Genomic DNA, 15,910 nt, shown 5'->3' on the forward strand with positions numbered 1-15,910 from the left:
ACACATATACACACACTTTATATTTCTATCAACATGGCGGGGGGGGGTATAGAAATGTTTATTATTCGTTATTAATGAGTGAACTTTATTATGATAAATATACTGCTATGTATATTACATAATATATTACATAATGTATGTTTTTTAGATGATGATGAACAGTGCAAAAGCTCCGTGTATTGTCCTTATGTGAAAACTAGACAATGCACAGTAATAACGCCGAAGAGCTGTGTCTGTGTACAGTAGCCCAAATCTTCCTTCAGTTCCAGGCGGCGTTGTGTCTTGTGGTGGATGGAGCTTGACTGCCCTCGTGTGTCCACCCTCGGAACGGCAATTTCCCCAGAAGCGGTATTCTGGGTAAGAAATCTGACATGATATTACTATTAATCTTCTTTTTTAACCCGTTCAGGATAATTATTGTTGGAATGTAATAATGTATGATACATTACCTTAATCTTTGAAATTTCAATTAACATTAGAAATACATTTCTATTCTCATCGCTGCTCCTATGTAACTTAATGCGTTCCGTAGGTGGCCTCATCTATTTCACTGGAGAAGATCCAGAACTAGGGAAGAAGATTACAGCGTTAATATTATATTAGAAAAGAATGTGTGTACTTTGATGTTGATGAATATACTGCTATGTACATGATAAAATGTGAATGTATTATTATTGTTTAAACTATGTTGGCGTGCGCACACACACACACACACACACACACACACATATATATAGTGAAATCGGAGCAGCGAGCCATAAGATCCGTTATGACGGCGCGGTCAGAGTTCTATTCAATTCAATTTTATTTGTATAGCGCTTTTTACAATAGACACTGTCTCAAAGCAGCTTTACAGAAATATCAACATGGTATACAGATATTAAAGGTGTGAATTTATCCCAACTGAGCAAGCCACTGAGTGGCGACGGTGGCAAGGAAAAACTCCCTAAGATGTTTTAAGAGGAAGAAACCTTGAGAGGAACCCGTCTCAGAAGGGAACCCATCCTTATCTGGGTAACAACAGATAGTGTGAAAAAGTTCATTATGGATTTATATGAAGTCTGTATGGCCTTAGGAGCAGCCGTAATCCCAGCAGTCTGGAATTAGAGAAGATTTGAGCTCCATCCAGAGGCAGGACATCCTAAACGAATCAGACAGGTCCGGAGAGCAGAGAGGATCAGGATCTCTAGTATCTCCATAAAATCATGTGTGACTCGGCCGAAGGAGAGAGGAGAGAAAAGATTATTAGGACTGTGCTTAGTGTAACAGAAAGTCTAGTCAGGGTAGGCTTGAGTAAACAAATACGTTTTAAGCCTAGACTTAAACACTGAGACTGTGTCTGAGTCCCGAACACTAATTGGAAGACTGTTCCATAACTGTGGGGCTCTATAAGTGAAAGCTCTTCCCCCTGCTGTAGCCTTCACTATTCAAGGTACCGTCAAATAGCCTGCATCTTTTGATCTAAGTAGGCGTGGCGGATCATATAAAACCAAAAGGTCGCTTAGATATTGTGGCGCGAGACCATTTAGGTTAATAATAGTATTTTATAATCAGTGTGAGATTCCACTGGGAGCCAATGCAGTGTGGATAAGATCGGGGTGATGTGGTCGTATCTTCTGGTTCTAGTTAGGACTCTAGCAGCTGCATTCTGGACTAACTGGAGCTTATTTATATTCCTACTGGAACATCCAGACAGTAAGGCATTACAGTAATCTAATCTAGAGGTGACGAAAGCATGAACTAGGTATTTCTGCATCATGTAGTGACAATATATTTCTTATCTTAGAAATATTTCTGAGATGAAAGAAAGCTATCCTAGTAATATTATCTACATGAGCATCAAATGATAGACTGGAGTCAATAATCACTCCAAGGTGTTTTACTGCTGCACATGATGAAACAAAGTCCATCCGGAGTAACCATGTGATCAGAAAGATTACTTCTAGCTACACGTGGGCCTAATACAAGTACTTCTGTCTTATCAGAATTAAGTAAAAGGAAGTTAATAAGCATCCAACGTCTAATGTCCTTTACACATTCCTTAACTTTACTAAGCTTCTGTCTGTCCTCTGGCTTCGCTGAAACATACAGCTGTGTATCATCAGAATAACAGTGGAAGCTAATTCCATGTTTACGAATAATTTGACCTAGAGGTAGCATATATAAAGTAAAGAGCAGTGGGCCTAAAACAGAACCTTGTGGAACACCAAATTTAACCTCGGTATGTGTGGAGAAGTCTCCATTTACAGCTACGAACTGATAACGATCGGTCAGATAAGACCTGAGCCAGGAGAGGACTGTTCCCTTAATGCCAACAACATTTTCTAATCTATCAAGGAGAATAGTGTGATCTATAGTATCAAAAGCTGCACTAAGGTCGAGTAACACAAGCAGCGAGACACAACCCTGATCAGAGGTCAGTAGAAGGTCATTTACTACTTTAACTAACGCAGTCTCTGTGCTATGATGAGGTCTAAATCCTGACTGATACATTTCATGAATGTTGTTCCTATGTAAGTACGAGCAGAGCTGCTGTGTACGACCTTTTCTAAAATCTTAGAGATGAAGGGGAGATTTGATATTGGTCTATAGCTGGACAGTTGAGAGGGGTCAAGGTCAGGTTTTTTTAATCAGGGGTTTAATAACTGCTAATTTAAGTGATTTAGGTACATAGCCAGTGCTAAGGGAAGAGTTGATTATATTTAAAAGTGGTTCAATTACTCCTGGACAAATCTGTTTAAAGAAACATGTAGGCACAGTATCTATGCAAGTTGATGAATTTGCTGAAGAGATTAATGAAGCTAGTTCGGTCTCTCTAAGAAGAGTAAAACATTCTAAACATTGATCTGATATTGCTATATTATCGTCTACAGGGTTAGTTCTAATACTGTCTGGTTTTAATTTAATAGCCTGAATTTCACATCTAATATTTTCAACCTTATCAATGAAAAATTTCATGAAATCTTCACTGCTATGTATTGATTGTGTTTCTTTCTGTAGTGGTTTTATTCCTAGTTAATTTTGCTGTGTTGAATAGAAAACTAGAATTGTTTTTGTTATCTCCTATTAAGGTGGAGAGACTTTTCTAGCATCGCTAAGAGATTTCCTATATTTCAGTAGGCTCTCCTTCCACGCTGTTTGAAATATCACCAGTTTGGTTTGACGCCGTTTACGTTCTAATTGTCAAGTGGTCTGTTTTAAGGTTCGCGTTTGATCGTTTTACCAGGGTGTTTGTTTTTTTCTCTCTAATTAATTTTCTTTTGAGTGGAGCCACTCGATCTAGCGTGTAGCGGAGTGTTGACTCCAAGCTTTCAGTCGCCTGATCGAGTTCTATCGGATCAGACGGTGATCCAAATCTAATTGATGTCTCTACGAGGTTGTTTATGAAGCTCGGTGCAGTAGCTGATGTGAAAGTTCTAGAACTAACCTGATGGTATGTTTGACGGTTGTTCCCTTTATGACGCCGCAAATCTCAAGGTTTTTAAACGTTGTGGTGTCTGAGCAGGCCTGTATTCATTTGAACAGAGTTGTATTTAAATCTTTGGTCTATCTAACCTTTTCCTTTTGTTTGTTTATCTAACGTGTTTAAGAATGGACATTGAAATAATGTCTCCAGATACATGTACAGCTGTTTTGTGACTGTAAATTTGTACAAGGAAAGGTGTTTTGTTTTTTTTTATAAACATGTCAAGTGATGAAAGTATGTTCTTTAAAAACAAGATATTAATAATAATAATAATAATAATAATAATAAGCTATGGTTACATAGTTCAGAAGCTCCGTGCATCGTCCTTGATGTGTGAAAATGATACACTTTATAGTAATAACGCTGATGAGCTGCGTCAGTGTAAAATAGCCCAAACCTACCTTCAGTTTCAGGCGGCGTTGTGTGTTGTGCTGGATGGAGCTTGACTGCCCTCGTGTGTCCAACCTCGGGAACGGCAGTTTCCCAGCAGCGGTATTCTGTCATAAGTGTACATTTGTAGTTAGGCCCGAGTTGGGTAAGAAATATTACATGGTTTATATTACTGTGTCCCCTTTTTAACCCGTTCATGATCATTATTGTATACATTACAAAGATAAAGGTAATGTTCTTCCCTATTTGTGGATATTCTCGAAGTGAAATAGATGAGGCCACCTAGGGAACACCAAGTTATCTATGAGCAGTGATGAGAATGACATGTCTAATAACATTAGAAATACATTAATAATGTTATTATAATAGAAATCAAGGTGTGTACTTTAACATTATAAAATGTACATAGCAGTACATTCATAATCATCACCATGACGTATGATTGTGTTTTAAATGTGTTGTGTTGGTGTGCTGTCCGCATACCGTCTGTCTGGCCGGCACGCGCACACATATAGTGAGATCGGAGCAGCGTCCCGAGTTCTAGAACTATCCTGATGGTATGATTGATGATTTCCCCCTTTATGACGCCGCGAGTTTTCAAATGTTGTGATGTCTGAGCAGGCCTCTGTATTCATTTGAACAGAGTTGTATTGAATCAATCATCGGTGTATCGAACCTTTGCATTTGGTTTGTTTCTTTGTTTGTGTACCTAGCGTGTTTAAGAATGGACATTGCCACAAAGCAGCTGTACAGATATCTGGATATATACTTTCCATGTAAAAGAAAAGAAAAAAAACCTTTCCATGTCAAGTGATAAGGGTATGTTCTTTAAAAATGAGATAATGATTTGTATGCAATTCAGAAGACCATCATGCAGAGGATTGTGGCCTTCTGAAATGCTGGCAGTGTGGCCACAAATCGAAAGAATGCACCAACACCGCCTCCTGCACTGTGTGCAGAGCTGGGTCACACTTTTTTTCCTGCCCAAGATCATACGCTAACGGTTTTAAAAGAAACATTAGTCAAGAATCATTGGTTTTGCCAGGCCAATCCCAAAAAAGAAATAAAGATGAAGAGCAGGATACTGAAAAAACTGAAGGATCAACCACCATCGACAACAAAGATAAGCCAGACACTGTGGAATCCACAGTAAATTCAAAACAGGATCATGGGAAATAAGTAAACTCTTTGTTCGACAGTGAAGACAGTGTTTCGGCGGACAGTGACAGCGAGTCGGGAACATCAGATGAAGATGACACCCCTTCTGATGGAGCATCTGGGAGTAACTTCAGCGAGGATTCCCTAACTCCTGCTGGAAGACCCAACACATCACCCATACAAGCGAGGAATAGGCAGGGTGGAAAGAATGGAGAAGGAATGTGTCATATGTATGCCTGATTTAAAATATTATGTCGTTTTCAGATTTAACTGTTGCTCCATGCAATGTTGGATGTATACAGGCAAAAATGAATAGAGTTAAAAAGTTGAAATACCACCTACTGTAATCAAGACCAAGATGGAGAGCTCCTCTTGCAATCTAGCTGGTTGAATGTGGAAAACATTCGTTCATCAGCTTACCAAACCGGAAAAAGTTTGAGCTTTGTTCTAACAGTGAACGTGCTCTGATTGTCTTTTTAGAGCTATTTAATACCAACCAAGACAGATGGAAAGACTTTTGTCCCCCATCAATATGGACATCAAGACGATTGTCATCACATTTTGGACCGGCCGAATTATGGATGAAGATGTTGAACTTCATATTAAATGTTACCGAGACATTTTAAAACCCGTCGAAAAACCAGTAGATCAATTTGGTCTTTGGTACGGAGTCCATCAGTATCAAGTTAAATTACGAAAAAATGTAAATGGCCAATATGTTAACATTCCAAACAGCATCTCTCTAAGCCCGTATAATGGGCAGATTATTAACCGAGGACAAGTCGCTAGATGTTTTATTAGCCAGTCTGAAGATCATCATGCAAAAAATTGAGACCTTACTAAATGCTGGCAATGTGGCCAATTGGGACATCGAAGGAATGTACAAACGTCTCTTTGTGCACTTTATGTGGAGCCTCGGGACATCATTTCTTTTCTTTCCCGAACTCCTACACTAAGCGGTTTAAATCAAATATTCGTGAGAATCCTTCTGATCTACCGAATCAAGAAGTTAACGTCACCGAGCAGGAAGCAGAAACACAGAAAAATATCCAAAGTGAAGAAATTGTCACGTTCGTCATTGGACAGGAGAGCACCGAGAATACGGAGTTTACATTACACCCGGAACAAGACGACGTGGAAAAGTGGATAATTCCAGTGACGAGGAGAGCAGCTACACAGACAGCGACACGTAGACAACTGATGAAGATACCGGCTCCGAAGGAGCTTTAGGAGATACATTCAGTGAGGACTCCCTTGCAACGCATGCGAAGATGAACACTTTTACTCAAGCAACAACGGAAAATCACGGAGGACTTAAAAGATAAGAAAAAGTCGAGAGACACTTTTACCCTTATTACAACCCCCTTTTCGGAACCGACGGGAACTAGGCCTACTTCTCCGATTGAACAGGATTTAAAGCATCCGAGATTTCTGAGATTTTAACAGAGGTGTTCTTATCACACGTCATAAAAGACAATCTTAGCATCCGTTCATTTTAATCGTAGGAGAAAACTGGTTAATTTTGAGCTTTTTTCCGCTATTATCGTCTTCCTGGTTTAAAATCTCGTCGTATGCCTGTGACGTGGTAATGTACTATAGTACTTTGATGAGACGTAGGTGTCTCAGTTATTCATGAGCCTGTATGTTCTTATCCTATGAGAAGATGCGGTCTTAATTACTCATGATAGCACGTGGTGCTTTCCTACAGCTGTAGTAGATGAGAGAAGCGTTCTAATGGGTCGGAGGTGTTGGTTTCAGTGGTGTAAGAGTTCGAGTGTGTTTTCTCGGGAGAGCTATCAGAATTGGAGAAAGGTGGACTTCGGACTTGCTCATTTAAGCAGCTTGCGTCTACACAATGATGTGGTACTCGGTCCCGAGGACTTCTCCATCCCTTCAAATGAGGTACATGTGTAATTTTTAACCGACAGTTTTACTTGCCTTTTGAGGTAATTAAACTGCTTAAAGCTCCACGGGCCGTCACGTGCAAAACTATGCAGTGAGAGGCCGGGTTGAAGGGAAGAGCCTTCACCTTTTATTCGTGAAAAGCTTGAGCCTATTAGCTAGCTACCATTCCGACATTTCTCTCATCAATGCTGCCTCCAGTTTTGATTTATGTTTTCCTCCATAGTCTGGCCAGGGGCTAATGGTTCAAATAGATAGGGCAGAGGACCTGCACTGCTATCTACTGTGTCTCCATTTAGCCATGGGGATTCAGGAGGAGAGAAGTCCTCTGCCTCATCCGCAAACTTTTTGTCACGACCCACCTTCATTGCGAGTGTTCTGAAGGCTCGCCCCCTCTTCCACTCCTGCCTTTCCCTGCAACGCCCACTCCCCCTCCCTTCTTTACGCAGCCATCCACAGCCATTTAAGCTGCATCTTTCAAAAACATTGAGAGGCAAGAGGGAGGTTTCATGACCCTTTAAAGAAGAGACGACAGGATTCAACATCACCAGATTTGGACAGTACCGTCATTAGTACAACGAACCAAGGTAAGAAGAAATCGAATACCTGACTTATGTGGACATATGACTTTAATATTTTAACATCTCGTGGTTTCCTCAAAGTTAACTGTTGCTACTTGTAATGTTCAGTCGATATACAACGGATATAAAAAACTAAATATATTAAGTCAAGAATATTTAGATATTTTATGTCTCCAAGAAACTAGACTAATTCGTATGAGGATGTTGATAGTACAAAAATATGGTCTAAAGGTTCGTCTGTGTTCTCAATCGGAGAAAGTAAGGCCGATGGAATAGCGATTTTATTTTTTAATAGTAAATTTAAATTCATTAGAATATGTGAAGTAATTCCAGGAAGATTAGCCTTTGCAGACGTTTATTATTGTGACAGAAAGATTACAATAATGTCAATACAGCACAAGATATGGTTAGGAAAATTCTGCTAGGTAACAGAAGAGCAAGATGAATAGATAGAATAGTGACTGAAGCATGTAAAATTAGGAGGGAGGGTACTTTCCTAAAATCCATGATGATTGAACATCAACTTAATAATGTGTTTATGACTTTATTCCTAAAAAGAAAGGATTTTACAAGATGAGATTCTATCTGTAAAACCAGAATAGACCGTTTATGTAAATAATAACTTTGAAGTGAAGCACTACGCAACAAAATTATTAGTGGATTCTGATCACCTAACTGTTATTTGTGGGGTTAGTTTTAAAAGGTGAAGAGAGAGTGAATTATTGGAAATTAAACACACAGATCCTGAAAAGTTCTACTGTGGTATCAGAACTAAAAGAAGAAATAACTAGAATTAAAACTTTGGACATATTTGCTAATCATAATTGTGAGTTATGGGAAGTTTTAAAAAGTCAAGTTAAGAAATGTTTTAAATAGAAAAGTTATCTTTTTAGTAAAAGAATAAAAAAAACCCCTGAAAAATACAATACGATAATGATGCAATACATAAAATTAAAGCTCAAAAGCCCAAGAAGACGAGAATGAAGAGAATGTTTAGGTAAATTAAAAAAATAATAATAAAAATAAAAAAGGTAACATCATAATTTTTTATTAAATATACAGGTTATTAATATGGAAGAGTCTTTAAATCACACTAAAGTAATTTGTTTAATAAAAGAAAAGGAGGCATTCTCATCGAGGCAATAAGAGCAGAAGATGGGGTTATAATCCAAAAACCTGAAGAAATAAGGAAAACTGTTCACAACCTTTGTCTAAATATGTATAAACCAATAGAAATTGACGATGGTCTCTTGAGAACGTTCATAAATTATGAATATGATATAGATGTGATCCCTACTAAAATTCAAGAGAGTGAAGTGATATCTGCCATTAAACAACTAAATCTAAAAACATCACAGGGAAAGATGGCCTCTCGTCTGAATTTTATCATACATGTTCTCTAGTAGGGATGTCACGCGAACCGATACTTCAGTAACAAGTCAGTACCAACATTTTTAAAAGGTCACGGTACTTGTTTTTCTGCAGTAGTGTAGGTACATAATGAATGTACGGAGGTTGCAATTCTTCCGGAACTGAACGGGGCAGCAAATACGCATAAGTGTTTTAGTCGGTCCACAAGTGGTAAAGAAGAAAAACGCCAACAAGCACACGGGAAAAACTACAGAAGTTTAGCTCCGCCCCGACTCATTGAGAGGAAAAGAGAGGAAAGCTCATTGAGAGGAAAGGTAGAATCGGGTGCCGGCGTGCAGCCGATGCTATTGTTCATTTCAAACAAAGCGAGGAAACACCTGGACTTCGGCGAAGCGCCTGAAAGACTATTACGTTTGTTTGAGGCAGCTGCATTGTGGTCGTGAAACCAGCTAACGTTATGCTCCATGTAATGTTAGTGATATTCAATTCAATTTTATTTGTATAGCACTTTTTACAACAGACATTGTCTCAAAGCAGCTTTACAGAAATATCAACACGGTATACCGATATTAAAGGTGTGAATTTATCCCAACTCAGCAAGCCACTGAGTGGCGACGGTGGCGAGGAAAAACTCCCTAAGATGTTTTAAGAGGAAGAAATCTTGAGAGGAACCCGACTCAGAAGGGAACCCATCCTCATCTGGGTAACAACAGTTAGTGTGAAAAAGAAAAAGTGGTGTATCTGAATGGGTCGAGTTTAGTACGTTGTATGAACTTGTCACGGTACTTCATGCATGCCTCACGGAGCAAAACGACATCGTTCTTGCCGTACATGGCGAGCTCTTTTTTTAAATCAAAAACCTTACCCGACACCATAACATACCACTCATCAAACAGAGCCCTCTCTTTGTCAGACATTGTCTCATAGCTGTAGAAATGCTTGTCAGGGTATGGGCCTACGTAGTCTTCATTTTCTATTCTATTGAACAGGTGTGGAAAATGACCTCTCTCTCAGCACAGGTTAGATTTAACGCGGCAGATGTCACGGACAGATGCATAGGGATGAAAGAGTAGCTATCCATGAAACATTGCTTGAATGTCTTATCATACATTAAAATGATCCGACAGCCTTGCATAGTAATTTGGAGTGTTAGCCCTGCTTTTGCAAAATATTCCAATAGTATAAAATTGTCAAACCCTGAAGCGTTGTGTGCAACCCATGTGTAATTCTGATAATGAGGCTGTCTAAACTTTTTAACAAGTTGATCTATACAGTCTATACCAGCGGCTGTGAACTCTTCCCCTTTAAATGTAATGGCACATATGAAATTCGCTACGTGTTTACCGTCCGTGTGTTGTGTCTCAAAATCATAATAAATGTATTTGTCGCTAGGTGGTTCCATTTTTATCGGTTGTATGAAACATTGGTCACTCCGTCATTAACCAACTCAGCTTTACAATGGATACAGTGTTCTGCAGGGCACACGTGTTTTTGTGGTGTGGCGCCGTTGACGTGATATCGCCCACTACATTTCTGACAGTATTTAGTGACATCACACTGAGCGTACTGTTGTCCTGTTTGCGTCTGTTTATGCGCGTTGTAACAGTAGGCTGATCTGCAGTATCGCAAACAATCGTGACACTGCCTCGTTTTGCCAACGTATTTATGACGATCAGGTGCATTACATACATCGCAAACGTATTTACACCTGTGGTCTCTGCGGCTACTAAAACCATGATAGCAGTATTCGCACACGTATGGTGTACCAGTGAATGCTTTCAGGTTCTTAATCAAGAAATAATGTTCGTTGTGTAAATACAAGAACACGGTCTTATTATGAGGCTCGTCATTGTTCGTAAAGTGTTCCAACAGACCAGAACATGTCCTATGGAATACTACTATTTTAACATATAACAACCGTTCAAACCGTGTGATGTCATTAAACCCTATCTTTTGCTGTAATGAATACCCTGCAGTTTTCTGTAGAGACGCGGCTAACGACTCGAGTTCACTACATGGCGTATGCGGTTGTAGAAAATGGGACAGACAGATCGCAAAACACAGATTGTTAGATACGTTGTTGGGACAGAACAGATTCATTCTGTTTCTGGCAATCACCTCGTTATGAGCTAAATCACGTATCTTTCGATAAGCACCACCGTGTTTACCGAGAGCTATAGACACGTTCAGATCTAGACATTCATCAGCCCGTACGTCAGAATTACTTTGCATAATATTCTCTAGTTGTTGTGTTGATATGTGCAAATCGTAATCGTTATCAGGTGACAAGACAGCGTTAACGTCAGAGGGTAGACTAGGGCCTCTCAAGGTAATGTTGATTAAACCCCCATCGCTGGCCAGCAGTCTGGAAAACGACACTATTTCAGACATGATATCATGCAGAAATATAGCGTACGCTGCCAGGTCTGGAGCGGTTATCACACGCATGTTTATACGACGCCGTATCTCCAATCCATTAAATCTGCGTCTCGGTACCACCGTATAATCACCAACAGACCCACCCTCTCTTACGATAGACTCAATAGCGGCTTCGGATAACCCAAAATTTGGTTCCGAAGGATTAAACGATTGACTGTCCGACCCGCACCCCACCTGCTGTGAATTTGAACCGATGTCTAACAACGAATTAGGCAGCGGCTCTGTTTGAACCTCAGCCATTGATCTAACAATGTTTAATAAGTCCAACAAAGTATCGGTGGTAGACTGCTGTCTATTCAGATCCTCCATTGTCCGAATTAAACCCTGTAACGTCTCTGTATTGCAACGCTGTTCAAAAGTACACAGACCATCGTCGTCGCATCTTCTAAATTTAATTGCAGCTCCCAGATTACACGAGTTTTCACCACACCGCTTTGACATTTTTATTATTGAAACAAAAACTAGTAAAAATCACACACAGTAAACCAGATACACACCAGCAAATAAACGCACCACACACACACACACACACACACACACACACACACACAGGGGTATAAAATACTTATTGTACAACTCACCCGAGTTTCTTGTTTTTAACTAACTGTACAAACTGTTTTAACAATTCCGCCGTCAGGTGTTGATTGTGATCAACGCGACGAATGCCCCCAATAAGACGCCTCTGGTTTGCTATGATTTCTTTATGTGTGATGGTATGTTTTTGTAAAGTTTCCACAAGACTTTGATTATAAAGACGCTGATTCTTCTCTATAATGTCCAGACGCTCGGTGACGCTGGCAAAAGTCTTTTCAAAACCAGCAATAAGGTCCTCGATGGCCTTGAACCCGGTTCGTATCACCTCCGCCGAGTCTCTGTTATTGTCTATAACATCAGTAGCATCGCGACCAAATGCTTCTTGGTTTGAAGGCAGATCGTCTCCGGGAACCGGGGTAAATACACATGCGTCCCACGAATCTAACAGCTCCTGATTCCAGTTCAAACAAGAGTCTATAGCGCTCGGTTCATTCACAGCTGACTCTGTTTGGGGAAAAAAACACAAAACATTGCTTAGGATACCGGCACTAATTAGGATGATGAAACACTCTTTAAAAAAAATAAAATAAAAAAATAAAAATACATGCTACACACCGTCTGTCGATCGTGGGGGAGATCTTGATCGTTTACGTTTAGACGTAGCGACACCCGCGCTGTGGACCTGCGCGACTGTTTTACGCTCGGCCTTTCCAGAGCTCGTTGGTATACCGCGTTCAGTGGAAACCGCAGCACTATTTTTGAACTCGGGTGCAGCGATCTTGTCTACAAGATTTGACAAGCCTTGAACAGTAAACAAACGAACACAATACGTAAGAAAACATCTTAAACCACTTTTTAAACATATCAGATAAATATCTCGTTATTACAGATCTTACCCAGCACGGGGTTTTCAAACCTGACTCGCGGGACTTCTGTGTTCGACCCTCTGTGAAAAAAAGAAGTAAAAGCATTAAACACATACACATCATACATAGGATCGAACAATTATAAAGAATAACAATGCACGTACCGCTTGCCTTGTTCAGAAACCTGATTTCGTCTACGATGTCCGGGATAGACACAATATCATCATCACCTGTAGCGTTAGATACCTGTTTTATTCACCACAATAAACCCATAAATTCGTTTATAAATAAAAACATTCTTAACTATGTGTAATAATAACAATAATAATAATAATAATAATAATAATAATAATAATAAAAACAAAACACTTACTGTTACGACAGACAGCCATCTCCTCTTTGAAGTATTCTCAAAAATAAAATATAAAGCTTTAAAGGTGAGTTAAAACGAGAATCGACGATTCGCCTAAAATTACACAGCGCTCTGATACACGGCCGCGATCTTAGAGACTTCTGCGTAACTGACCCTACTTTTAAACATAAAGCATACCTATTGTAGGGTGTGTCGTAAAGCAATTAACACCCCCGCAGACACTCATTATCATAAACAATCTGTAGGATCACACCACGACCCCCCTAGTCATAAAAAACTCTTTGGTCAGGAAGAAACAAAGAGCCATAAATGAAGCACTCCTAGAGAAACGCAGGCCTGTCAAGGACGAGGCCATAAATTATCCCTCTAGTTCTACCGCCGTGATTGACATTTTGACAGAACGTACTGGCTACGATGAAAACATGTGAATGGGTGTGTTTAGAGAGAGAGAGAGGCGTGTCTGAAAACGCGTATGTGTGGGCGGGGTTTAGCGAGAGTGAGGCGTCTCCGTTTAACTTCATTACTGCTTAACACAGCGACTGGAAGACATCTCTGGAAAATACTTCTCTCCTAGTTTAAACATTACGGAGATTCTTTTAGCCAGCACTTTAACATTTTTACCTCGTAAGGATCTTTGTTTAGAAGCCGTGTAATAGGTGCTATTCTTTTTAAACAGCTCTTTTAACCATTTTTTACCTCCTAAAGTTTTTATGTGTTTTTTTTTTTGGAAACCTACTAATACGGATTCTTTTTAAACAGCTCTTTTGATCATTTTTTACATCCTAAAGGTTTGTGTTTAGAATGTATGTAATACAAACGATTATTTTAAACAGATTCTTTTTTAAACAGATTCTTTTTTTAAAAAAGACTCTTTAACTCCTAAACTTTTTATTCAAAGGTAAACCGGGATCCCTAAAAAACATAATCAACAATTGTTTTCATTTATTTCACAAAACAAATATTCTACTCATATATGTACACATTCAAACATCATGCTTTTCTAACAATGTGTTTACACAAACGAAATAACGCCACAAAGTAACACAAACACAGCCCCATATTAAAAACATTATTTCTTTTCAGACGTATTTCACCCCACCAAAAACCAAACTCATTAACATAAACACCTTTTGTTGGGAGGGGGGCTATTCCCCCCAACACACACCTCTCCACAACACCCCCAGACACAAAGGAGCCAGATTGACCAGCTGATAAACTCCATAGGGTTACCCCCCTCACCACCCCTACAGACCTGCCAGTCAGGGAAGCACAGAGGGTCATAAATTATCACACACAACACTTTGATTGACAGTTTGACAGAAAGTGTATGATATAACTACTTACGCTGGTGTGTTTTGCTGCCGCTGCTGTTACCGTTTGGTTTGTTTTTGTTTGTTATTTTAAGTCATTTTTTAAAATAACTGCAAGTTTTTTAAGTTATATTGTTTTTAGTGCCGTTACGATTGCGATGTGGTGGTGCCATTTTATATATTTTGGACTGTAGTTTTTATTTCTGTGCTCCACCTGGAATAACCTGCAGCATGTAACTCTGAATCAACGCCTCGTTTCAGCTACGTGTGTGGATTGTACAACTTTGTGCTCGCTGTGCGCTACGGAGTTTCAATCGCTCTGGCCTTGTGAGTGTGCATTCAACGACCATGGCCCTAAGGTACACTTCACGCCAGCTTTGGAATTTAAAACAGAGCTCTTATTGCTTAGCCAAAGACTCTTACAAACTCTGTCGAGATGCTGGATTGCTACGTCCTAAGCGATATATCCATCGGGGTTTGAGGCGCAGTCTTGCTGTCTCATCCTCTCCTGACATCCCTATCTGTTGACATAAGGCCAACAAACTGCTCCATACTGGTGTTGATCACAGTAATTTAATATCGGTTCCCCGCGTGGAGATGAAACCACTGTCGTCTCCGCTTCAGAGCCAGGCTTATGCCGCATTATTCAATGCGCGGTCCGTGAATAACAAGGCGCTGCTTTTATCAGATTTTCTTACAGATAAAAAGCTGGACCTGTTGTTTTTAACCGTAACCTGGCATAAAGAAAATTATATACTCCTGTTTATCCAGATCACTCCAGCGGGCTTTGGAGTATTAGATCTCCTGAGGCTATCTGGCAGAGGCGGAGGCATTATTGTGGTTTACAACCTGAACTTCAACACAAGCTCTGTGTGTGTTCCCCAGTTTTCATCATTTGAATGCTTGGTCTTGAGTATTTCTGCTCCTATATCTTCCATCATTGCTACAGTCTATAAACCACCTAAGGCTAAGGCACATGCAGCTTTTATGTCAGAGTTTGCTGACTTCCTGTCAATGTTGAGTATGAAGTTTTTTTTGATCAAGGTTTCTTTATTAACATTTTTCAAATTAAACATACAACACCAACCAAACAGACAGAACAACCCCCACCCGTGCCAGACACAGAACATACATATTACATATTATAAAGCCAGACCACCAGAGAAGAGAGCAAAAGAAACAAAATTATAGACAGTGATCACATAACAATACTGTCAGCATCCACGTCTCTGACAAAGAACAGAAAAGGTTGCCAGATTTTGTAAAATTTCCCAGTCTCCCCCTTGACAGTGTACCTAATCTTTTCCAACTTAAGATGAGACATGACTTCCCTGACCCAGTGACCATACACTGGTGGAACAGGATCCTTCCATCTAAACAATATTAATCTCCTGGCTAGGACAGTGCAGAAGGACATCATGCTGGTCTCGCACCATTTAAAAGGGTTAGGGTTAGGATTTGGTAAGAATACAATGACCCCCCCATCACAGTTCATTGCATGGTTGAATAGGGGACCAAGG

The 15,910-nt window shown here is 39.7% G+C and overlaps 1 protein-coding gene across 1 annotated transcript; it reads right to left on the minus strand.

The window, feature by feature from the left end:
* Positions 1–144: 144 nt before the first annotated feature.
* LOC128604831 (uncharacterized) lies at positions 145–13,099 on the minus strand. Its single transcript, XM_053619906.1, has 7 exons — positions 13,094–13,099; positions 12,872–12,953; positions 12,738–12,785; positions 12,493–12,642; positions 11,889–12,345; positions 3,868–3,963; positions 145–567 (listed from the first exon to the last, which is right to left on the minus strand). Exons 1-6 carry the CDS (start codon positions 13,097–13,099, stop codon positions 3,876–3,878), a joined length of 831 nt encoding a protein of 276 aa, XP_053475881.1. The 3' UTR covers positions 145–567; positions 3,868–3,875.
* Positions 13,100–15,910: the final 2,811 nt, after the last annotated feature.

This window comes from Ictalurus furcatus, unplaced genomic scaffold, assembly GCF_023375685.1.
Source record: "Ictalurus furcatus strain D&B unplaced genomic scaffold, Billie_1.0 scf3, whole genome shotgun sequence".
Lineage (NCBI taxonomy): Eukaryota > Metazoa > Chordata > Actinopteri > Siluriformes > Ictaluridae > Ictalurus > Ictalurus furcatus.